We start from the raw sequence: 25947 nt of genomic DNA on the forward strand, positions 1-25947 counted from the left end.
AGCCCAGAGCTTTCATTGTGTGCAGAGTGATCTTGACTTGCTCGGTGAAGCTGCCTGTAGCTGAATCAATTGTAGGCTGAGCTGTTCCTAGAGGGGCACATTTTTAGTCTGCAAAATGGTACCAGTGGGATGCATGAGCACATCTTCCCCAAAACTCGACTGGTAAAGGCAAACTGAAATGTATTTTCTTCTTTGAACTGACTTTGCCAAAGCCATTAACTTTTGCTGTCTTTCTGTAGTGGGGGCAGGCTATGTTGGAGATTGTGTTCAGGTTTGCTCCTAATAAAGTGATCGTACATGATGGTTGAGGATTGGACTTTTCCCAATTTATGGTTAGGCCTAAGCTGTTGAGAAGGGCTATGCACTTTTTTGTTGACTTGCGTGCTGCTGAGAAGGACTTTGCTTTTATCGACAAGTCGTCAAAGTATGGGAATAGTTGGTGCCTTTGTCTTCTCAAGAATGCGGCCACAGGTGCTATGCACTTTGTAAATATCCTGGGGGTTGATTTTAGACCAAATTGTAGAACTTGTAACCGGTAGTGGCTGCAGGCTACCGTGAATCTTAGTTACTGTCTGTGGAAAAGGTGAATTAGGATGTGAAAATATGCATCCTTCAAATCTAGGGTGGACAGGCAGTCTCCATGGTTCAAAAAGAGGACGACGCCCGGCAGTTGACTCATACGAACAGGAGAAATCCAATGGGGCTCTTCAGCTGGAGTAGAGAAGTCAACAGAATACAGTTGTCTAAAGTGTTCTTCCCAGTCTGCTGCAGCAATATTTGTTACTATCTTCAATGCACATTTGTTGGAGCCACATGCAACCAAAGAACAGAAATTTAAACAGTCTTTCTCTAGCGAGACATCTTTTAGTAGTACCCACCACCGTCCATCTAGTTCCCGTTTGGCTTTGCAAATGGCTGTTTTATAAGATTACCTAGTCAAACGAATAGAGATAATATTCCCTGATTTGATGGCTTTTACCAATGATCTACTCATATCCCAGCATTCCTTATTAAACCAAAGTTGCTTGCCTTTAGGTCTGTCACTTCCAGATTTGATGCCTACAGAGAAGTGTGACGCAATCATCTTATAGCCAGCGACATGGAGCGATGCCAACTGGTTATTGTTAACTACAGCTCCCACCTTGATGTCATATAGCAGAGAATTGGAAACAGTATTCACGGCACGTAAGATGTCAGGGCGGGCTAGTATCTGATGCCATTTCAGGTGTTGTTTGTCATTTGTCATGCTAAGGTCCACCGGCAGAGTGGTAGACTTACTGGACACAAGTGAGTGGATGCAAAAGGCAAGCATTTGGACTGAGAGCAGGCTGTGGTCACTTTCTGTCCTCTCGAGGACCATCATATCAAGAACAAGAGGCCACAATCTCACATCAACAAGACAACAGACAATTGTGCTTGTATGATTGACTCTATTATATGTGTGACAAACGTCGACATCTGATCTAGTCCTTCCATTGAGGGCCGTAAGCCCAAATCCGATGGTCAAGGCTATTAGATGGACAGCTGCCTGCGACCACTTACTAACATGTGGAATATTCAGAGAGGGAATGGACCACACCTGGTCTTCCTCATGAGTGATCCGGAGGTCGTCCCAGTCAAGAGGTTCAAAGGTGGTATCAAAATCACCTGCCACGATAAGGCTGCAATGCTGAGGACACTGCCTAGAAATGTTTCTAGTGTGAGGAGAGTGTGAGAAGCCAAACACCCCCTACTTCCTCTTGGATAGACATTAATAATGGCTGTTCCCTGGTGTGGCCCAAATCACTGCACAATGCCTAATATATCAGGAGAATCAATAGAAAGCTGTTGAATTCTACAATTTAGAGTTAATTTGACCCAGATGGTTAAACCCCCCAGAGGGTCTGCCCCTCTTACTCGGGAGTGCTGGGATAAAAAAGTTTGAATAGCCAGAGTAGAAAATCGGATCCAGGGCCCACGTCTACTGGAAGATGCAGATGTCAAAGTCATCAAAAAATTGGGTGCAGGCAAGAAGAGTGATCTTGGGCCTCAGACCTGCTACATTCTAAGAGACAAGGCACATCCCCTCGGAATGATGTACTAATGGAATAACAGATAAATTAAGGGTCGAGGTAGCTTGGACATTTCGGAATTCCTGCAAAGGAGGGTCACTGCTCGATGTACCAGTAGCATCACTATCAATAATAGTTGGAACTGATAAATTAAGGGCCGGGGTAGCTTGGACATTTTGAATTTCCTTCATGGGGGGGGGGGTCATTGCTCGATGTACCTGTAGCATCATTATCCGTAATAGTTGGAACACTAGAGCAAGCAGAACCGCTAGTTAAATGTGATACAAAGACCACACCAGTTGTGTTAAGGACATGGATGCTAGAATGTGTAGAAGAGCCATCTCGATTGGCTCCAACAGAGGGAAGACAAGGAGATGATAACTGCAAAGAGGAAAAAGGGGCCAAACAAAGATCAACAGACTTGCTGTGTCAGTCACTGTTATTTAAGCCTGAGAAACTGCTCCCCAGGCGAGAAGCGAGTTGAACCCTGGGGCAGGAAGGAAGCATGGTATATTTAAACTGGATGTTTGAAAACCTTGGAGCGTTAGTTCTTGCACCTAGAGCCACCAATTCGTCCAACATACTCTTGTCTCTGAGGGTCAATTCAATCATGTCATATTGAGCATCAATCAGTCCTCCTGACTGCCCTGATTAGGTCATCTCAAATCACAGAATGGCAACCTCTCACATGTTGTATCCAATGAATTGCCTTAATTATAACAGATTCACTTCCTTCTCAGCGGGCAGCAGGGTGTAGCTTTGGAACATTAACCATCATTACAGTATTAGCAGCTGTAAGCCTTCTATCAGCTGGTTGTGCTACACGATTAGATGTATCGCCCGCCAAGTGCCTAGGGGGTAGAAAATAAGAAGACGCAGGAGGGCCTGACTCTGGCTTCCTTCCCCACCCCGAATCCCCAGACATGCCACAGCAGGCCGCAAATCAGGGCTAAAGTTATCAGAAAAGCAAGTGGAAGGTGGATTTTTGTTAAAAGCTGCAAAGCAGGCTCTAGGAGGTGCAACAAGCAAACCAGAGGTGTGAAAATTCTGAATATGAACACTCTACGGAGCAGTCTTCCCTTCAGAGGGTTACAATTGTTTAACAATGGAAAGTAGAGTGGTGACCAAGGACCTGAGCTCCACCATGTAATTTTTTAGATCTTGGATATGGGAGACGCACTGCGACTGGGCTAAATTACAAACAGCAGAATCGCCAACGACCTTTGGGATCTTTATTACAGAGTCATCATGCAAATCTAAGGAAGCACTTAAAATGCTATAATGATTGGTGCAAAGCACAGTGTCACTATCATCAGATAGCATCATGTCGGGCTGAAGCGATGCAATTAAAGCAGAGGCCAAGCCCACCCTAGTTTCCCCCTTCAGGTGTCACCCCCTACAACTAATGGTTTTTAAACATATTTGAAATTTTCCTGCGGGTCGCTCCCATGTTTGGAGAACGTGCACTCTGCACGTGAGGCGATATTATCAAGTGGGGAAGTCAATATTTTCTCACTTTCAACTAAAAGGTTGGCAATCCTGTCCAACACACAATTATCGCCTACTTTCTTCATGTTCTTGCATGTTTTCTTTTGCGCTAGGCCTGAGCCACCCTCAACGGCCTTCCTTTTCCCCATGGGCAAATCATATGTGAATAGTATCAAATTATGTGATCTGTCCAATAGCGCGAACACCCGCTAATGTAAAGTACCACACATCCAATGCCTTTGAGCACTTTTAAATGGGGGGGGGGAGACAGCCGAGCATCTTCCGGGTGTGTCTGGGAAATGGAGTCCCCAAACAAAGTTCAGCACATCGCACAGTCAATAATTTCTGCCAATGTGCGTTCTTCTTGTAAGATTTTTCTAGCTTCCAGCTTTGCATCCTTTGGCAGATGGTCGATATATGGGGCGACGTTACCCCATAGTTGTCTATCGTATCTAGCCAAGACCGCTAGAGAATTTGCAGCTCTTACCATTATACTTGACATTGAGAAGAATTGCTTACCAATATTATCTAACCGTCTTCCCTTCTTACAGGAGGCATCAAAATTGGTGAGGATGGGTTTTTGGATCTCCTCTGGGCCGCTTGTGCTATCACTGAATCTGGATGAAGCTTTAGATTTTATATCCAGCCACGGGAGTACCGCCGTGACTGTTGCTAGGTCCTGCATTGACCTTTAATCCCTCTTCCAATATGTAACTGACCATCGGCATGGAGCACACTGACTTTTGGAAAGGCTCCTTGAAGTTGTACAAAAAACAATCCATCGGCTTGGATGGCATTGGAAGCTCAAATCTTTTGGCAGCCCTTTCCAGCAGATTGTGAAATCCTCTGATGTCCTCTGGAGGAGAGGCTACCTTTATAGCTGAAGAGGATGAAGCTCACCTTCCTCTTGCTCGCCTTCCGAGATGTCCGTGTCCTGTCACATGTCTTTATTAAGTATATAAAGTTAGCCAAGGGTAAAGTTGTGGGCCTCTGCAGAGGGGTGGTTCCTTGAGGCGTTAGTGATTTTACCAGCAAAGCGGACTGAGGCACTGCTTCATCAGTGGGTGGGAATCTTTTTTTTTTTTAATAGTCCACCAACATGGCTTGCAAGTCAGTAATCAGGGACCTTGGCATATAGACCATTCCCTCTTGGTGTGGTTGCTCTTGAACTGTGTAATACTGTGGATCATAGTCCTTGTAGTATTCGTCATCATCATCATCATCTTGATATTTTACATTCAGCCGAGGAGTATTCGCTGTTCCATAGGGTCCTTCCTCATCAGATTTGTCACCCCCCTCCAGCAAGTGGGCTGTTATCAATAGGGTTATTTTGCTTGGGGAAGTATGCGTTGGGGTAATTTTGGCCGTTTGTCTTTTTTGCTGGCTGACGGAGTCGTCGACAGTGCTGAAGATGAAGTCATTTACGGTCATCAACGGTGCAGCAGCAGCACTCGTCGTCGGTGGAGTTGCTGTCATTGACGACCTAAAAGATATCTTTATTGTCGACGGCTTAGTGGATGAGGCCATTGTTGACGAGGTTCTTCTTGGAAAAGAAACAGACGAAGAAGCGATGGCTACAGTCAGCTTTGACGACAATGGCAATTTATACGTCTTCGTTGACAATGCCCTCATCAACGGTGGATAACTCTTTGTCGCCAGTAGGGTCATCGATAGCACCAATGATGAAGCTGTCGCCGATGGTGGGTAAGTCATTTTTGTCAACTAGCCTGTCGTTGACGGTGGGGACCTCATAGACAGTCTGCCAAAAGGTGGAGAAGAGGAAGGCTTCTTAAATGTATGAGACAACTTAATTGGAGGTGCAGGAGGCTCAGATGACGATTTTGTAGCCCTCTCCATACTGCTAGTACTCTCTTTCTTGTCCTTAGAAGAGTGATAGCTTGTTCCATGAGGCGATGAAGAAGGGATGCAGCTATTGTAAGACCCCGAGTTGGTCTTTGAAAAGGCCTTCTTTGGCTGCTCTGAGGATCATCTCCCTGAGGTAATCTTTCTCTTTTCTGTAATCTTCTAAAAGACATAGAGGCCTATTAACATGGACAGGACGTTGCAGGAAAAGCTTGTGGAACTAAACCAGGCATGACTACTGAAAGCCACACAGGTGTAAAATGCCTATGCAATCTGTGGCATCCAAGCCCCAAGGGATGGTCAATTTTGCCATATCACAATCATGATGCAAAGCCTGAGTAAGAATGGGATGCAAGACACCAGGGACACAAGGTAAAATGTGTAAAACAGAGTACCGAAGGGCATGGGTATAAGAGCCTAGAAAGCAGTGGTATTGACAGAATGTAGTGCTAAACTGGTTGAGGAAAACATAGATTTTGATGCATTCTGATTTCCTGTCTGGTGGTGTGGCTGGGAATACAGGTTGCCCTAACTCATTGCGGCCTGCAATGCAAATCTTAGATGTGGAGTGTCGAGTCAACAAAATCTAAGTCACTGGGAGAAGGACAATGGGGATTTGCTATTTCACTGTTTACCAGAGGATCAGAACAGAGTTTTACCCATGCCCCATGAAGGGGCCTTGTGAGGGCTTCACTGAAAAGAAGCTGGGCTCAATATGTGATTGCCAAGGATAAGGCACCTCAGTGAGGACATTAGTCTTTATCTCCATTGGGTTAACAGGAGGTTGAGAACCTTGGCTGCCCTTCGCATGGCCATGTCAAAGGAGGCACTTTCTTCTGTGGTAGGGCCCAGAGATTAAATTAGCCCAGGGTCTGGCAAGGTGTCCAGGCCACAGACGTCCTGAAGGTCCACATACCAATTGTCATCAGTATATGGTTGGGCAAATTAATGCCCAGTACCAAATTCATCTTGTTAAAATCTGTTTCAAATAAAGTCTAGAGGGTTTGGGCCCTTCCTTGAGGCTGGGGCAAAGTATTGGAATTTGAAGAGTTGATCCAAGGTTGCACCCCAAATGGATCAGGGCGCTGACTCGGAGTAAAAAAGCACAAAAGGCTGCACTAGCAGGTCCACAGGGTCCATCTGGTGCCAATGGCAGACCTGCCAAATGAGTCACTGCAGTACCCTCCTTGAGGTTCCTTAAGGCATGTCAGAGGGAGCAGATAATACACCACAAAGCCGCAGTATCGCTTTAGGGAATTCTTCACTTTGCTGCAGCATCACAGACGGCCCTGGAAATTCGGGTTGCCTTAACAAGGGTTGGAATCAGATCCAAAAATGAATGGCTTTGGAAGCGAAGAATGGGAGGCACATTAGTGCCCTAGAACCTTCTCTTGGGTTCGAGAGCGGTAGGGTGAGGCAGGGTCCGGCTTGGATTGTTTCTGCTTTTTCTTCAACTTACCCAAAGGCTTCGACTGTGACAATAATTAAACATAGGAGCAGGACCTTCCCGGTGTCCTGTCACAGGGAAGAATCTTCCGGTGCTTGACGACAGAGTTTAACCTCAAGATCCCGGATGGCCTTAGGATTCATCAAGGCAGAGTCAATGGAGGCATTGCAGTTCTGTTGCGACCCACAGGCAAACCTGTTGGACGCCTGTCACACAAATTTGCTGCATGAACACTGGAATTTGAAATAATTTTGAGATAAAGGTTTCTAAAAGAGACAAGGGGTTGCTCAAGATCCACATCTGGTGGCATGTAAAGAAAGAAAGCCACTGAAGTCAGCATGAGTGAGTGACGCCTTTAAGCGGTTCACATGTCACTTCCTGAGCAGATCATTGGCATGAAGCCACATGTCGCACACCTATCAGCACACAAGGGTACAGCTTAGAAAAAAGTTTCAGGATCCAGGCTGACGCCTGAGGATTATGGACAACAAGAGGAATTTGCAGGTCAAAGTATTTATCAGAAACATTACTTCTCCACTCAATTCTGAATCACATTAACCAATAGTGATCTTCAACTATTAGGTGCATATTTAGATTGGAGAATGGTAATCAGGGAGCCTAAGGCAAGGGGTACTATAGCTAGAAGCAGGTAACTTTTGTTCCCTTCACTCTGTGATGTATGCAGCTTTGCATTCCAGTACTCTAGGAATGCAGCAGAGAAGCAAGCTTGAAAAGCTAAGGAGGGCTGCTCTACTGAACTTGACAACTGATTCAGCCATCAAGTGGAGAAGTGTGAACCAAATAATCCGTTCTAAGATAATGCAGGCTATACGTGCCCTCCACCTTCATTGAGGTACCTCCTGCTAGTCTATTTTTAGAATGATTACTTTTAGCACAGATCCCTTGAGAGAAACTACAAAACTGAGAACCTGAAATTACAATTAACTGTCATGGGTATTTTCACGATACTGATGACAAGCCCACTGGCCACTAGTATCCCCTTAGACTGGAGAAATTTTTCTCATGGAGGCTTCAACAATACTGAGTTATGGGGCTGCAAAGGGCACTGGAAGAGATGCACATCAATTCCGGTAGGGCCGCAGTGTAAATGCTTTTCTGCTTTAAAACATAGTAGAAAATGTCTATTTCTTTCATAAATGTAAAAACATATTTCCCCCAAGAAATATCCTAATGGTTCGGTGAAAAGTGAAGATCCCAAGATAGATTGCAGGAGGGTTAGTGACCAGCCAGGTCTAGCAAATACAAATAGGAGCAGAAGAGGAGTTTGCAGAGTTTTGGGGGCCAGCAAGGTCCATGAGACTCTACCCAGGAGGGGGAGTCAGAGCAGGCCCTCAGCACAAAGGAAGGCCAAAAGAAGTTGGTGGAGCCTCTACAAGTGACCCACAGGCGACAGACATATGGAGTCACAAGGAGGCCTTACCAGCACAGCAAAATAGAAATCCCACCTCACAGGAGTTGCAGGACAGGAACTGTTCTTCATTTTGCATAGTGCTGGGGACCGGGGCTTCTTAAAGTCTAAAGATCTCCTGGAGGAAGAGTCAACAAGCCCTGGCAAGTGCAACAGTTGCGGTGCACAGGGGTTCCAGTCCAGTGCCAACGGCCCACAGTCTCCCAACTTGGAAAGAAGACAAGCAGAACCCAGAGGAGGCCACAGACTCACCACCTGTGTTGAAGGATCTTCAGGTGTCCGTGGACAGCAAACCCCACCAGCCGATCGACGGTGTCTTGCGGTTGCAGGGGAGTGACTCCTTCACTTCAAGGGAGATTCCTTTGTGCTTCCTGGTGCAAACAGAGCTCTTGTGACCCTGGAGGATGCACAGCCTTGGATGTTGTAGAATTCATGCAGGATCCAGAGAAACAATGTTGCAATAAGAGCCTATCCACCAGAAGCAGACTTGTCCAGTTCCAGCGAAGATCAGAAGCGGTTCCAGAGGCCATGAGCAGAAGATGTATTGCAGAGAGCTCCTTGAAGAGTCTTGCTTGATGAATCTGAGGACCCACCCATGATGGAGCACGTAAATAACTCTAAAAAGGAGGTCGGTCACTCTCTGCAGTGACCCACCTATCAGAAGATGGGTGAGGGACGTTATCTACCTGGCCTAACCAGTCAGATGCTCTAAGGGACCTCTGCACATCTTATTTCCAAGATGGCAGAATCCAGTGGCCACCTGCCAGAGCTTTCTGCACCTCCCTAGGGAAAGAGCTGGGCAGGGGGTGGTCACTTCCCTGTCCTTTGTGTAGTTTTGCACCAGAGCGAGAACTGGGGGTTCCTGAACTGGTTTAACCCAGATTATGCAAGGAGGGCACCAAATGTGCGCCCTTCAAAGCAGTCTGGTGGCACTCAGAGGCCACCCCAGCCCTTAGACACCTAATAAATAGGGAGAGGTGTGTAGGAAAGTACCCTCTTTCTGGCATGGTTAACCCTCCTTTTTGCCTAATGTCAGTGTGTTTTGACTGTGTTCACTGGGGTTCTACTAACCAGGACCCCAGTGACTGTCCTCTTTCCCCCTACATTTGGTTGTAACTGACTTTGTACACCCCACAACTGGCATATTGGTGGCCCCGTATAAGTCCCTCGTATATGGTACCTAGGTAACCAGCGCATTATGGCACCAGGGGTTCCCCATGGGCTGCAGCATGTATTTTGCCACTCATGGGAGCCCACGTAAAATGTGTCTGCTGGCCTGCCATTGTAGCCTGCAAGAAAAGGTACATGCACCATTTCGCTACAGGTCACTGCACTAGGTCGCTGTAAGTCACCCCTATGGTAGGCCCTCCTAGCCCAGAGGGCAGGGTGCAGGTAACTGTGTGTGAGGGCACCCCTGCAAGAGCAGAGGTGCTCCTATGAACTCCAGCTTAATGTTACTGGACTTCGTAAGCGCAGGGAAGACATTTTACCAGTGTATTGGACACAGGTCACCATCTGTATCCAGCTACATTATGGATAACTCTGAACCTGGACATATTTGGTATCAAACATGTCAGAATCATACCTCAGTACTGTTGCCAGTATTGATTGTTTGATTCCATGCACTCCAAGGGATCCTTAGGGGACCTCCAAGCTTTGCACCTACCGGGTTGCAGGGTTTTCTAGGGCAGCCCGCGCTGCTGCCATCCTACTGACAGGTTTCTGTCCTCCTGCTGCTTGACCAGCTCAAGCCCAGGAAGGCAGAACAAAGGATTTCTTTCGGGAGAGGGAGGCTACACCCTCTCCCTTTGGAGATAGAGGTGTTACATGGCTTGAGAGGGGTAGCCTCACCGAGCCACTGGGATGCTTTGAACGGCACATTTGGTGCCCCCCTTGCATAAACAAGTTTACACCAGTCCAGGGACCCCGGACGCAAAACTAGACAATGGAAAGGGGAGTAACCACTCCCCTGTCCACCAGCAACCCAGGGTGGTGCCCAGAACTCCTCCAAGTGGCCACTTGATTCTGCCATCTTGAATCCAAAATGGGCAGAGGCCTCTGGGAGCATCTAGGTGGCCAGGACGGGCAGGTGACATCACAGCCCCCTCCTGAAAGGTGGTCACCCTGCTAGGTGACCAATCCCCCTTCCTGGGCTATTTAGGGTCTCTCTCTGGGCTGGGTCCTCAGATTCGACGTGCAAGATTCCAGCAGGATTCCTCTGCAAAGTTTACTTCACCTTATGGCCTCTGGAACTGCAAAAGGACCCTCCAGGAACCGACAATCTGCATCCATGAAGAGGACTCTGCTTGCAACATTGTTTCCACGGCTCTTTTCAGCAACTGCAACATTTCTCCGGCTGTGCATCCTCTGAGGGCGACAAGTCTTCAGTCTGCACAAGAAGCATGAAGTAATCTCTCATGGAGCAAAGGAGTCACTCCCCTGAATCTGCAGGCACTAACTGCAATGACGACTGGCTGCGAGGATCTCCTCTCTTCCAGAGCTGCACGGATCCTGCACCACTGGTAGTGGTCTGGAGTGGTCCTCTTCATCCTCTCTGCCTGCTGTCCAACATTGGAGACAGTAAGTCCTTGCTTCACCACAGAGGCCCGTACCACTAGCACCGCGTCTGATGGGATCTTCAGGCTTTGTGTAGCCACAGCCACCAGAACTCCTCCCTGCAACGCACAGCCCTCTGTGTGCTTCTCCAGCGACACAGGACTCCATTCTAGGTGTGCTGTGTGAGCCTCACCCCAACTCCTGTGCTTGCTGCCTGCAAGGGCTGCCTGTTCTTCCTGTGACTTTCCTCACTGCTGAGGGTCACCCAGGACTCCCCTTCATGGGTTCAGTCCTCCTGGACCTTGCTGGTCCCCGGCAGCTCTGCATTTCTTCTCCCACGGCATTTGCCGTTGCCGAGGCTTGTTGGTAGTTTCTCCACACCACTGACCGACTGCAATCCTTCTTCCGGCATGGGGCATCAACTGCATCACTTCAGAAACTCTTTAGCTGCCCCAGTGCTGCACTGCTGTCTTCGTCCACTGCAGACCTGGTCCTGCATCCACAGATGGGTGGGTAGTGACTCCTGCCACCACCGGACACTCCAACGTGAACTTAGGCAACGGTCGCTCCCTTGGGGGGCAAATTTATTTTAGGCCTAGGTTCGGAGAAGCCATTATGTGATTGGACCACTCATGTTGACCAATGTCCACTACATATCTTAAGATGTCATCCCTGCACTTACTGAGTCCAGGAATTGGCCTGGGGTCTGTGGGGTGTGATGTTTGCCCTGTTAATGCAGAAAAAACACCACACTTAAAGACATGTACCCTGTCCTTGAGGTGAAGGTCCTACCAATGGGGTTATTTTAGGCCATTTCTGCCCCCCTTGGGGGCAGATCGACCTATTTTTGTAAGACCCATCTGCCCCCAAGGGGGGGGGGCAAGAAAGCCCACCAGACACCATGTATGGCCATACCCCCACCTCAAATATATGGGGACAAAGTTGTTATGCCCACCGATGAGCAGATGTGGCAATTACCCCCGATCCACTCCCTAGGGGTGGGGGCGGGGTATGTGGAGGGGGGTTAGGGGGCAGAAAGCCAACTAGATGCCAGGGAATAAAAAAAAAAAAAATAAAAAAAAAAATTGTGGGGTGGTGGCTACCAACCAGTATGGGCATGGTCATGCCCCACCACAACCGAAGGGGGTAACAGTCTTTCAGCTCTCTCCCGCACACTTTTTATCCCACGACAAGCAAGAGGACATTTGATTATTTTGGGGTTTGGTTTTACATTTGGGCCGTGAGAGCTTGTCTAACTCTCAAAATCGTCCCACTTGGAATGGTGAGGGCTGCACCTTTTGGACTTTGGGACACTGCCATGTAGAAAAATCTACGAGACCGAGACGCATCTGAAAACTAAACATCTGGGTGAGTCCAGGGTGGCGTGCTTCACATGCAACCCACACCATTTTCTTATCCACAATGCCCTGCAAACCTCCAACTTTGCTGAAAATCACACATTTTTCCCACATTTTTGTGATGGAACCTTCCGAAATCTGCAGGATTCCACAAAATTCCTACCACTCAGCTTTGTCGCATCTATGCCGATAAAAATTCTGCCCCACTTGTCAGCTTAAAAACTTTTTTTTGTTTTTAACAAACTGCCCTTTAGGAACCGCTTTGGTTCCCCCTCATTTTTGACATGTTTTTGTCTCTTCTCTGTCACAGGCACTTGGCCAACCTACACAAGTGAGGTATAATTTTTACCAGGAGACTGAGGGGAACGTTGGGTGGTAGGAAATGTGTGCCGGTGCAGTGATACCATACAGAAATGTGGGAAAAATGAGTTTTTTTAGCAAAATGTGAGGTTTGCTGAGGATTCTGGGTAAGAAAACACTGGGGGATTCACGCAAGTCACACCTCCCTGGACTCCCGCGGGTGTCTTGTTTTCAGAAATGTTTGGGTTTGGTAGGTTTCCCTATATGGCTGCTGAGCCCAGGACCAAAAACGCAAGTGCCCCCCTGCCCCCTACCCAACCCACCTCCCAAAGAAGTTTGTGGCTCCCCTCAGATTCCAGAGCTTTGCAGCACCAAAATGTGAGGAAAAAGTGTTTTTTTGTTGGCCACATTTTGAGGTTTGCTAAGGATTCTAGGTAACGGAACCTGGTGAGAGCACCACAAGCTACCCCCTCCTGGGTTCCCTTAGGTGTCTAGTTTTCAGAAATGGCCAGGTTTTCTAGGTTTTCCTAGGTGCAGGCTGAGCTAGAGGCCAAAATCCACAGCTAGGCACTTTGCAAAAAACAGGTCTGTTTTCTTTGGGAAAATGTGATGTGTCCATGTTGTGTTTTGGGGCATTTCCTGCCGCGGGCAGTAGGCCTACCCACACAAGTGAGGTACCATTTTTATCAGGAGACTTGTTGGGAGAATGTTGGGTGGAAGGAAATGTGTGGCTCCTCTCAGATTCCAGAACTTTCTATCACTGAAATGTGAGAAAAAAGTGTTTTTTTGTCAAATTTAGAGGTTTGCAAAGGATTCTGAGTAACAGAACCTGGTAAGCGCCCCTCAAGTCACCCCTTTCTGGATTCCCCTAGGTGTCTAGTATTGAAAAATGCACAGGTTTGGCAGGTTTCCTTAGGTGATGGCTGAGCTAGAGGCGAAAATCCACAGCTAGGCAATTTCCAAAAAACGCATCAGATTTCAATGTAAAAATGTGATTTGTTCATGTTGCATTTCCTGTTGCGGTCATTAGGCCTACCCCTTCAGGTGAGGTACCATTTTTATCAGGGACCTAGGGGAATACAGAATAGCAGAACAAGTGTTATTGCCCCTTGTCTTTCTCTACATTTTTTCCTTTCAAATGTAAGACACTGTGTAAAAAAGATGTCTATTGGAGAAATGCCCTGTAATTCACATGCTAGTATGGGGACCTCGGAATTCAGAGATTGCAAATAACCGCTGCTTCTCAACACCTTATCTAGTGCCCATTTTGGAAAAACAAAGGTTTCCTTGTTACCTATTTTTCACTCTTTATATTTCACCAAATAAATTGAGATTACTGTATACAATGAAAACCCATTACAAGGCGCAGCTCCTTTATTGGCTCTGGGTACCTAAGGATTTTGATGAACGTACAAGCCCTACATATGCCTGCGACCAGGAGGGTCCAGCAGATGCAACGGTATATTGCTTTTGAAAATCTGACATGGCAGGAAAAAGTTACAGAGTAAAATGTGGAGAAAAATGGCTGGTTTTTTTTCACCTCGTTATCAATATTTTATTTTCAGCTATTATTTTCTGTAGGAAAACCTGGTAGGATCTACACAAATGACTCCTTGCTGAATTCAGAATTTTGTCTACTTTTCTGAAATGTTTAGCTGTCCGGGATCCAGTATTGGTTTCACACCTATTTCTGTCATTAACAAAAAACTGTAAAAATGGAGTATGTCCCAGTAAAATGCCAAAACTGTGCTGAAAAATCTGGTGTTCTGATTCAAGTCTGTCTGTTCCCGATAGCTGGTAAGATGTCGATTTTAGCACTGCAAACCCGTGGTTGATGCCATTTTCAGGGGAAAAACCACAAGCTTTCTTCTGCAGCCTTTTGTCCCCCCCTCCCCTCTTTTTAATTTTTTTTTAAAAACAACATTAGTGCTCTATTTTGGCTAATTTCTTGGTCTACTCCAGGGTAACCCACAAACTCTCAGACCTCTAGAATCCCTAGGATTTGGAAAAAAAGGATGTGAATTTGGAGTGGGTAGCTTATGTGGAAATAAGATATGAGGGCCTAAGCGCAAACTGCCCCAAATAGCCAAAAAAAGGCCTGGCAGCGAAGGGGTTAAGGGGGAGAGCACAGCCACTGGGGTCCTGGTTTGCAGGATCCCAGTGAACTACAGTCCGAAACACACTGAGATCAGGCAAAAAATGGGAGTAACTATGCCGGAGAGACAGCACTTTCCTACACAGACCTTAGGTATGTAACTAGCCTGGAGGTGTAGTACGCCTGGTAGCATAACTAATTTCCCGCCTGTCCTGGTGACAAAATGGCCTCAGGGCAAGGGGTGTCACCCTCCAGGTCTGGGGAAGCCAGGCTTGCATATCAAATGGAGTTCCATGCCTTGACATGCTAATTTACTATCCTTCCTGCTCGAGGCGGTGTAAACATCTCCTACTAGAGCAGGCACTATTTCAGACCTCTGAGAGAGGGTACTCACCTCCTAGGGAGTCAGAAACTCATCTGTGGTGGCAGGCTGGCAGGACCAGTCAGCCAGCACACTAAAGGACTAGTAGGTTTATGGGGGTACCTCTAAAATACCCCCTGGGTTCATTTATTAATAAATCCATCACTCAAATCAGTTTCGGTTTATTAATACGAGGTGTTTGATACAAAACACCATGGGCCCTATTACACATAGGGCGCACTTTCTATGTTTGCACCACGGCCCATCTTAAAACAGGTGCGCCGGGTACAAGCAGAGAAAGTGTGCCCTATTATGTTGAATGTGCTGCCCCCAGGGCAGCCATGAATTTGCACTGCTCTGGGGGCTGTGCATTCAAGTGAAAAATGGAGTGGCTTTGAAGCAGACGATCCAATGTTTCACTGTGCAGGCGAGAGCCCGTCTGCACTTTTAAGGGGGATTAAAGATCCCCTTGCAGGCAGGTGCAGGAAGTGCCTGCAAGGGGTTATCTTGATGGTCGATGGGCCACACCTCCATGCAAATGAGGGAACATCTACTGGTGATAGCGTTAGCGCTATATGTGCACCAGCGCTACCTGTATTACAGAATGGGCCTCACAAGCATCTGTGGCTCTTTTTGTAATACCAAAGTGCTCAGGGAGCATGGAAAGCGGGTGCACATGATCGTTGCGCTCCCGGGGCATTTTGTATATTATAGCCCCATATGTTTCAGTGAAGCCATTACGTAGCTGGGTAACTCGTTTTGACCAGTGCTCAGCACATACCTTAAGATGGCTTCCCTGTTCCCTTGTAATGTCTAGCAACAGAACTAGACATCAAAGGTGCATATCAGCTCATGCAGATACGTCATCCCATAAAATATAATGCACCCTGCCTTAGGGCTCAAAGGCCTACTGTAGGGGTGACTTACTTATATTAAAAAAGCAGTGATTTTGGCATGCCATGCAGGAGTGTGCAATAGCATGTTTTCACTTCATTGTGTACACCATGTCACACAGCCTGCAACAGCAGTCTGCGTGGAATTTGTGTGTGGGCCCATTAGAGTGGCATAAGATATGCTGCAGCCCCTAGGGACTCTTTAGTACCCATGCCCTAGGGAGCAGGGGTACCATTTATAAGGGGCTTACAGGGGTACTAAACTCCTTTGCCAATTTTGTTACAATTAGACATCATCTTCTTTTAAGAAAAGAGCACTGGCACTGTGGTCTGGTTGGCAGGCCATGCAGGAATGCTGTGTGTGCGTATGCTACAGGTTTGTAGATGCTGCACGGGAGCGTGCAGCTTGTAGGTGAAGGATGAGACTGGAGATCAAATAGTGCATTGGGCTAGATACACTGTTGGTTCAGTTTTCTATCAGGGATATTTTGGTGGTACCTAACATGGAGGGTTAGCGAGACAACTGGCATCTGATGTGATTTTGACTGAAAGTGCACTGGGTTCCTGATTAGCAGGTCCAAAGTCCCAGATCTCTTTCCCGAAATTGTACACTTGTTTCTCTCGATTGGCACCATCTTTGACACCATCTGTGGGTCTCCAGTAAATGGTACACCTGGTACCTAGGGCCTGGAGTACTAAAGAGGGTTACTAAGGGCTGCAGCACGAATTGTGCCACCCTAAATGACCCCTCACCAATCACATGCCAAGCTGCTATTGCAAGCTACATGTCTTGGTCGAGACAAAAGTGAAAACACAACATGTTACACATGCCTGTGTGCCAGATCCCCAAACACTGCATGCAATATATGTAAGTCACCCGTACAGGAGGCCCAACAGCCCTAAGGCAGGGTGCATTATATTACATGTGAGGACATATCTGCAAGGGCAGATATGCCCCTGCTATGTCCTTGCCGTTTCTTAGACATAGTAAGCAGCCAGGGAAGCCCTTTTAAATGCATGTGCTGGATACTGGTTATTACGAGTTCCCCAGCTACATGATGGCTTTACTGAAGATAGGAATGTTTGGTATGAAACATCTCGTATTGATAAGCCTACGCTGATCCCAGTGATAGATTTATCAATACATGCACCGAGAGGGCATCTTAGAGGTGTCCCCTGAAAACCTACAAGCCTCCGGTGTGCCCGCTGATTAGTCTGAGCCAGCCTGCCACCACCAGACAGGAGTTACACCCCCATAAGGTGAGAGCCTTTGCGCTGGGGCAGTCAAACACAAAGCCTGCTCTAGGAGGGATGTTAAAGTGGACCACCGGTGCCAACAAGGTTTATCAGCCTTCCAGAGTCTGAGTCCATCATGGTTTCACCCCTCCTGGACACCTCGACGACACATGCAGCCTCTGAACGCAGCCTCCATCTACTGCGACTGCTCCGGTAATGAAAAACCCGACACCTGAAGACACCTCTGCACCCATTGCCCCTGTGCTGTGGAGAAAGGACCAAGGGTGCCTACCTGTGCCCGAGCATCGTGAGGCCGCTGTTGGTTCTGACAGGCTCGGTTCTTGGCCAGAGCCTGCAGCCAGTGACCGATCTACACTGAAACGCATTTGGCACCAAACGCTGTCTTGCACCACCCTGCGGTTGGTGATGTACTGCTGGTGCTGCCTTGGACCTTACCCACCCCTCAACTTAACTCTTGTTAGCCACTGTACTCTATCCGTTTCCATAACTTGTTCTTCCTCTCATAGGATAACTTTGTGGAACTCAGAAATTGCACTGCATCCACTTTTGAAAGTGAAAAGAATTTATATTTAAAAACGTACTTATATGAACAATTTTTCTCTAATGCCTAAACCTATATAAAGATACTTGCTATTTTTATAAATGGGTGTAGATCTCCTTTCTGAGTCATGAGTCTCATTTATTGACCATTGTGTGTAGATGTGGATGCCTTGAACTCCTCTTTGTTAAGCCTAAGGCTGCTCGACCACACCACCTAAGAGCACTTTGGGACTGCATAGCAAGCCCTGTCCACTCCTTGGGGAACACCTGGACTCTTTACACGGTGTATCTAGTTATTGATATACCACATTGAAAGCCTGCTTCCTACAACAACTGAGAAAGCAAATGCATATTGCAGGGCTCCTCACCAGAACATTCCAGAAATCCCTTTAATTGAGTCAAACAGAGGAGAGTCGCTGAAATTAGGAAAGGAGATAAAGAGGACATTTGAAAGTAGCATGTTCTGTGCTTAAAGGGTGGGTAGGCATTCTTCCTTTGGGTATTCCTGTTCACACCTGTCACAAAGACCATGGCTAGAATAGTCTGAGTGGAAATGACAAAAGTGCAGAATTGCCCAGAACCAGTCAATGAGACAAGCTCCTTGAAAACATCAGACCTGCTGCATCTGGATTATAAAGATCCAGACAGTGTGCTGAGATTTCCTGACCAAAAACTTGAGGTTCCACACCAGTGGTGCACGTTTGATTCCTGGCTGACCTGGTGACCACAAACTCCATTTGTCAGGTTCAGGACCAGTAACCTGGGGAGAAAATGGTTAGCCTGACAGGATGGGTAACATGCAACTAACTGCAAAGGAGAGAGCTGACTGACTGCACAGGAGGGCCACTGGATATACCTGTGAATAAAGACGCCGCTGCTCAGAAGAAGCTAAGGCTGTGAAGGGGTTTGTGAATGCAAAGTGAAGCCACTACTGTGACACAGTTCGAATATCTTTGAAAAGGTCCTGAGGCTCAGATGTGTCCATCCAGTGGAGGACAAATCAACATGTGCTAAGGGTACCCAGAACGCTGCAAGAAGGAGTATTCCCATTTGGGATTTAAGGCTGTGAACTGACTATGGTGGAATCTGGGTATCTGCTTGTTTTTAAAGGGAAATGAAGATGGAGGTAAGCAGCAAGCTGTCAGTGACTGTGAGCTGTGTGGCCCCCAGCACACCTCAGACTAGCTAGATCCAGCACTGCTGTGACCTGTTTACGGTTACGGGGTCTGGCGCTCATCACAAAGAGGTATCCCATTAACTGGGCCAGAGTCAGGACCACACTGCCTGCATACGGCAGGCCATGTGCCACCAACACTGCCAGGAATCAGCCCGCTCCCACTAACAGTGAAGAGTGTAGGAGCTGCCTGCACAGGAAGACCTCTTAGGCTATTTCAACAATGGGCAGAGAGGTACTGTGGCATTGTGCCAGTAATGGGTGAGAACAGTGTATTTAATTAGGTGGGAAACAACGACTGTGACTAAAGGCAAGAGTAAACCCCACAAACCTTTCTCCAACAAGTATCACTGCACTTTCACCCACTGGGACAAACTAAGAATGGACGGCTTGACTTTGCTACCCTCAGAGTCAAGTGTAAAGGGACTTTCTGATCAGTTTTGGGTCCACAAGTAGAGTTAAGTCCCTAGACATTATTGGTTAATGGCTCTGGTGTATACAATCTGCTCCCTGTAATTTCTGATTGCCCAGGGCCTCCTGAAAACGTTTATACAGTCTCCATCTTTACAACAACAACAACTTCTACTTGCCCGAAGTAGTAGTAGAAAGCATAAGAGTTGTAGGAAATGCATGCCCCTTATGAACTATAGTAGCTGGGAAAAAATACACAAACAAATTAGATGTCACTGATGTGAAAGTAAAATCCTTTTTAAATGAAAGTAAAATCAGCTTAAATTTATTTACTTAAATTGTCAGATAGTGCTGTTTTTTTCAACACATTCTTAAATGGAACAACATGGAACACGAAGGAGCATTTTCTGAATTGTGATTTATGAAAAATGTTTGCTCCTGATGAAATAACAATGTTCCCAACTTTCACTCTGCACAAGCACAGCATTAGATGAAACACTAAATTAACTGAACAGCATTAAGGGATTTACCATGTTAAATTTATATAATTATACATAATGTTTAAACCAGAAGTGTGCATTCTTTAACCAGAACAGGAGTGCTGAAATCATCTTATGTCATTTATGAACGAGATAAAGAGGGAAGAGAGGTGCACTCACAACCAAAATAAAATCAGAGTTATTAACTGTGTACATTCGAGACACCTACACAAAAGTAAATTGCTAGTAAATGTACCTTTTATGTTCTTTTGCTTTTGTCTTTGAAGATTTGACATCCTCTGTTTCCATAGTCTCTTCCTTGACATTTTCTGGATCATTCTTGGCGTCACCAGTAACCTGGGATTCATTAGGGTCCTTTGGCTTCCCGTTTGTCTGAACACCTGTCATAAAATCTATGCTTTGCTTCAGACTTTGGATTCGTTCCTGTAACAGCCAAGCAAAATACTTCACTCTCAGCGCAGGAGCATTTAAATCACAATTACATTCAAATAAAGTTAAGCTCATTCTTAATAAACGTTTACTAATTTCCAAAGCACATGATTTCAAGACTGACACTTGCTCTCACAATTAACTTGGAGTAAAGTTGCAAAGGCAAAAGTTACTAACTGCTACTCACAGTTCTAAATAATGAGAAACGTCACTGAATTCATAAACACTTAATATTTTTGTTGATGTGTAAGGTTCAAGAAAACAGTTGAAAGAGAAACATTTTTAACTGTGCCTATCTAAAATCACTGTTTTTTCTTTACAAATACATTCAATTAAACAGATCAATAAATAAATAACAAATGAAACCTGTAGGAAAGTGCCCCTTTTTGACATGGTCACCCCCACTTTTGCCTGGTATTTGACGAAATGTTTACAGAAGTGCACTGGGTTCCTACTAACCACGTCCCAAGTGCCAGATCTCTCCCCTAAAAGAGTGCAATTGTTAGCCAACTAGCAAATCCTTCAGCACCACTGTAAGTCCCTAGTAAATGGTACCCCTGGTATGTAGGGCATGGGTGTGAAGGAGGGTCCCTAAGGGCTGCAATATGTATTGTGCCACCCTAAGGGTCCCCTCACCACACTCATGTAGACTGACACTGCAGGCTGCTTGACATGGTGCAGACAAAAGTGAGAACACAGCATGGCCCAACTGTGTGCCATGCCTGCAAACACTATATGCAATAAATGTAAATCACCCTTCCAGCCCTTTTGCAGGGTGCATTACACTACATGTAAGGACATATCTGCATGAACAGATGTGCCCCTGTGATGTCTAAATCAATTCTTAGATATTACAAGCGAACGGGAAAGCAATCTTAAAGAATGTACCGGGCACTGGTCAAAACGAGTTTCCCAGCCACATAACAGCTTCACTGAAACCTATGGTGTTTGGTATCAAATACCTCATATTAATAGATGCAAGTTTCAATACATTTACCCAGAGGGTACCTTAGAGGTACCCCTTGAAACCTACTAGCCCTCCAGTGTGCTAGCTGACTGGTACAGTACAGCCTACCACCACAGGCAGGTTTCTCACCTGCTGGTGGTAAGAGCCCTTGCTCTCGGAGGCTAGAAACAATGCCTGCTCCGGAGGAAGGTGTTCACACCTCCTCCTGCAGGATGGCTAGTGGTTTAGCATACCAAGGCCAGGGGCTTCAAAGTCCCTGCTTCCTTTGATATTTGACCCCAGACCTACAGAATGCCACGCCCTCTGCTGAGGCCCATTTGGCACCAGGAGAAGTGGGAAATTAGCTTTGCTAGGAGGCATGGAAGTACACCCAGGTTAGACAAAACCCCTAAGGTGAGTTGCCCTATGTGCCCCACTCTAGGAAAATTCTGCCATCTAGGTGATAACAGAATTAGGAACTCTGGGACAGGATTATGCCCACTCCACACAGAAAGTGGTCATATAGGGGGTGTAGTGACCCCAAGGGTAAGTAGCCCATCGGCTATTAGCCTTCACTCTCCGTAATGCCACTAAATCTAGTATTTAGGGGAGCCCCTGACACTAGGATGGTAGATTTCACTGACCCAAGAATAAGAATGACACCAAAGAGCTGTGAGAAGCAAGAAGAGAGGAGCAGCAACTGACTTGTCACCAACCCTGCCAAACTGTTGTCCCTGACAACTGCACAAACGACCACTCCTCTAGCAGCTGACCAGCCCCCAAAAGCCTGAGAGAGATGCAAGCACTTTGAGAAATAGCCAACATCTCCCATGGAGTAGCAGAGCTGCTCCCCTGCACTCTGCATGCACCCCCAAAAGGCAGACATGGAGAGCCTCTGCAAGCAGAACCCGCCGGACAAAACAACACTGCATCTGAGCCACACAACCTGAGTACAAGTGAACCAATAGTGCCCTTGAAGAGCAGAGACCCTCAATAGTCGAGCCCCCTTTGAGTTTGACCAGACTGGACTCCCAGCCCCTACCTGCAGCCTCTTTCTACAGGAAAGCAAGAACCACAGGAGTCCCAGACTGACGCACACCCGACAGCAGAAAGCACTACTGCGTCAGAGCCCCCCCCAGGCTGAGTAGAAGTGGGCCAATTGTGCCAATGGAGTACTGAGACCCTCCTGAGCCCAGCCCCATTTTGGGTTTCGCAAGACTGGACCCACAGTCCCCATCTGCTGCTTCGGTTTGCTGGGAACACAGAAACCATGAGTGCCTTTCACAGTGCTACCCTGCCTGACAAAACACCACTGCACGCGAGCCTCCCAGTCTGAATAGCCGTGGATCGACTGTGTCCTCTGATAAGTTGGACCAAGTTTAGGCTGCTATGGAACACCCCTGAGTCTTGTTGGAGACACGGCTTGGTACCTTGGCCACCGAGCTTAGCTTCCTCTGCGACGACCATCGCAAGCTTTCAGGAAAAGTCATGGAAATCTAGTAAAATTATAACCTCCCTCCTGGCTCCCCTCCACACCTGATGTTAGCAAAACTGCTCCATTTCAAGGACCGGAATGCCATCCTCCACTTGGCTCGCAGCGCTGGCCCTCTCTTAAACTGAGGACAAGGTAATCATGTTATTTACAAATTACACTAGGCTGTTCAACAACAAGTCTCCTTTCTGGAAGTTAAACAACTCCTGTTCCCGGTGCATCCCAAGATCATGTTTGAAGGTTCCTCCCACTTCTTTACTGATCCCAAGGATGCCTGGGATTGGGCAGACCAGCACTGTGGCTCGACCTACCTACACCATCCAACCCAGATTTCAACTGCCCCTTAGCCCCATCGGAAACAGCAGAAAATGTCCCAACGAACTTCTGTGTAACGGTCCCTCCGATGACGCCTCCAAATTTGAAACAGATCATAGAAACCAAGCATTAGGCCCTGCAAGCAACTGCCGCCATAAGCACCACTATTGTTGACATAGACAAGGGACCCCACCTTTTCATGATGGAGGATGTCACCCTTCCTTCAGACAACTCGCAGCTGGGCTCCATGGCCCCACAGACCGCAGACACACTTATATAGTACGATCCTGCCTGTTGCTGTCAAACCTAATGTGACTTACATGTATTCATTGTTTTGGCATGAAAGGATGCTGGGTTTTGCAATCGTATACTGCAATACTCTATCTCTGGGCACAAAACACCCCAGCTCCTAGAAAAAGTTACCTGCCATCTCCTGCTGGCGCTCTCAGACTCCTCGTGAGCACACACTGCATGATCCTCCCTGGTATCTCCCCACCCAGCACATTCACATGGTGCCTTATCTCCCTCTCCTGGGTCCCATGACAGGAAATTCCCCTGGCACTCGATGGCTGGAGGCCCTCCACCCGATCATGCAGCACACAACCATGGGCCCAACAGCCACAATCTTTCTCACTTAAGCTTTGTCACCCCCAATTATACCTTAGGTCTCCAGACATAAGCAATTAGTTTGGGTATACTGCCAGGTGTAGTAGACTTCCTTGGCTCCACGCCTAACTACCCCACAATGGTTCTCTACTCTAAAATATCCCTCATTGCTTGGTACACTGTGGCAGGGCAAGAACACGCAAACCTCCTGTTATGGGTGACTGACACTGGCGGGATGTTACCCCACAACAGGCCCCACAGCCCAGGCCACAGGACACCTTGTCACATCATGCAACCTGCAAACTCTGACTTTCGCCTCCTCACACTGGATATAAGCCGTATGTACACATCACACAAGCAATACACAGTCTACTCTTACATAAAACGTCAGAAATATCAGATTGTTTTATTGCAGGAGAAACACACCCACACCACAAAGGAAGAACGTGTGCACATCCGCAAACTTTGCAAGGGCATAATACATGCCACTACATACTCCGTGTGAGCATGAGGTACCCTGGTCTGAATATGGCCTGGCACCCCTTTCCAAGTAAAGGAGTCGCCCGACTCTTTGGAAACATTTATGCCCCAAACTGATCAGGGACATTTTTGGGGTGCCCTTTCTTTGACTCTAGCACAGAAGGCCACATTCACATGGATCCTTGGAGGGGACTACAATAGTCTTTTGGATCTCGCCCTTGACAGATCCCATCCTCCTTTATCACACTTCTCCCCACACTGACAAGCTGCGCGACTCAGGAACTGTATGTACCACTGGTTCTTTTTAGATGCATGGTACTCCCATAGGTTCGCTGCTCAGCTGACCTACTTTTTTCTCAGCAACCAACACGCCTCGACCGCTTCCTTTACTCAGCTTCTCTAATCCCTCAGATACACCATACTGATTACTTGCGCTGCGTATTTTCTGATCATGACGCACACTTCATTGACTTATGATGGATGGCTCCTAGACTGCCGACTCCTGTCTGGCGTCTCCTAAGCAACTGCCTGGAATACCCTGACTCCCATGAAGAACAGGCCACCCGAATCCGTCACTATTTTAATGAGAATAAAAATACAGCATCCACCAAAATTATCAAATGGGATGCTTTCAAAATAGTGCTCAGAGGTGACTGCATTCAGCAGATAATGGGCATCCAACGAACCCTGGACAAGAAGATCAAGAAAGCTGAACGCCAACTCGCCGAATTAGTGAAGGCAGCGGACCATGACCCTGTGCTATTCGCACAACTTCTGATAGCCAAAACATGCTACACCAAGCTATTGGAGAGCCTTTGTCACTTCAGTTTCTCTGCCCATATGGCAAGAGTACACAGGGAAGGTGACAAATCTGACTGCCTCTTGGCCTGGCTGAGCCAACAAGATTGCGCATTTGCTGCACAGAGATAATACCAACTGTTGGCACTACAGTCTGCAAGCTAGAGGAGGTACACCAATCCTTGTTGACTACTATTCAACAATCTAAATTGCTCTGTCTACCTCTTCAGAAGAGCACTCATTTAATTTGTTAGATGAGGCTGAGCTACCTGGAATTCCTATCAACACCAGTCAAATCCTGGATGCAAAAATAACTGCCGTAGAGCAGGCGATTCGAGACCTGGCATGCAACAAGCAGCTGGGCTCAAAGGCCTGCCTCTTGAATATTGTAGCACCTTTTCAACACTACTGGCCCCCTGCCTGGCTGTGGTATATGGGGTAGCACTGGCGGCAGGGGAACTCCCTCCCTCACTACACAAATCCTTCTTAGTTTCTCTGTGCAAGCCCGACAGAGACCCCATGCGCTTATCGTTGTATTGCCTAACAGCTATCTTAGGTGAGGATATTAAAATTGCGGGGAAAATCCTTGCCAACCATTATGCCCACGTTCTCGTAGAACTGGTCCATATGGATCAAAACAGATTTGTACTGGGACGCAGCACATCACAAAATATATGCCGCCTTTCTTTGTCCAGGATCGAGTGGGGGAACGATTTCCACAAGCGGAGTGTTTAATATTGGACCTGGAAAAGTCTTCTGACATGCTAACGTGGCCATTCCTACTCCTAGTGCTCTCCTGCCTGGGAGTAAGTCCTCGGTTACTTGCATATATCAAACTGCTTTATGCCAACCCAGCCTCCAGGGTGCAACTGGGGAGCATAGTCTCTTCCTCCTTCTCAGCGCATCAAAGGACCAGACAGGGGTGTCCTCTGTCACCTTTGCTTTCCGCTCTCACGATGGAGCCCCTAGCCATACGACTGTAGGTAGAGGGCGCGACTGGGGCATACCTCTAGAAGATAGAACCCATTCCGTAACTCTGTATGCAGATGACTTGTTGATATATGCCAGAGACATCAATTCAGACCACACTCCAATATGAAATACCCTAACAGAGTTTACTGCAGTCGCAGGACTGCGAGCAAACAGGGAGAAGAAAGC

The 25947-nt window shown here is 47.0% G+C and overlaps 1 protein-coding gene across 2 annotated transcripts in view; it reads right to left on the bottom strand.

The window, feature by feature from the left end:
• Window positions 1–25947, bottom strand: part of BRD7 (bromodomain containing 7) — a 361283-nt gene that overhangs the window by 251826 nt on the left and 83510 nt on the right. For both annotated transcript variants that reach the window (XM_069215540.1, XM_069215541.1), the window contains one exon: window positions 19959–20146. In XM_069215540.1, coding sequence (XP_069071641.1) covers window positions 19959–20146 — 188 coding nt within the window. The remainder of the gene's footprint in view (window positions 1–19958; window positions 20147–25947) is intronic.

The sequence above is a fragment of the Pleurodeles waltl genome, chromosome 12, assembly GCF_031143425.1.
Source record: "Pleurodeles waltl isolate 20211129_DDA chromosome 12, aPleWal1.hap1.20221129, whole genome shotgun sequence".
NCBI classification, from domain to species: Eukaryota; Metazoa; Chordata; class Amphibia; order Caudata; family Salamandridae; genus Pleurodeles; species Pleurodeles waltl.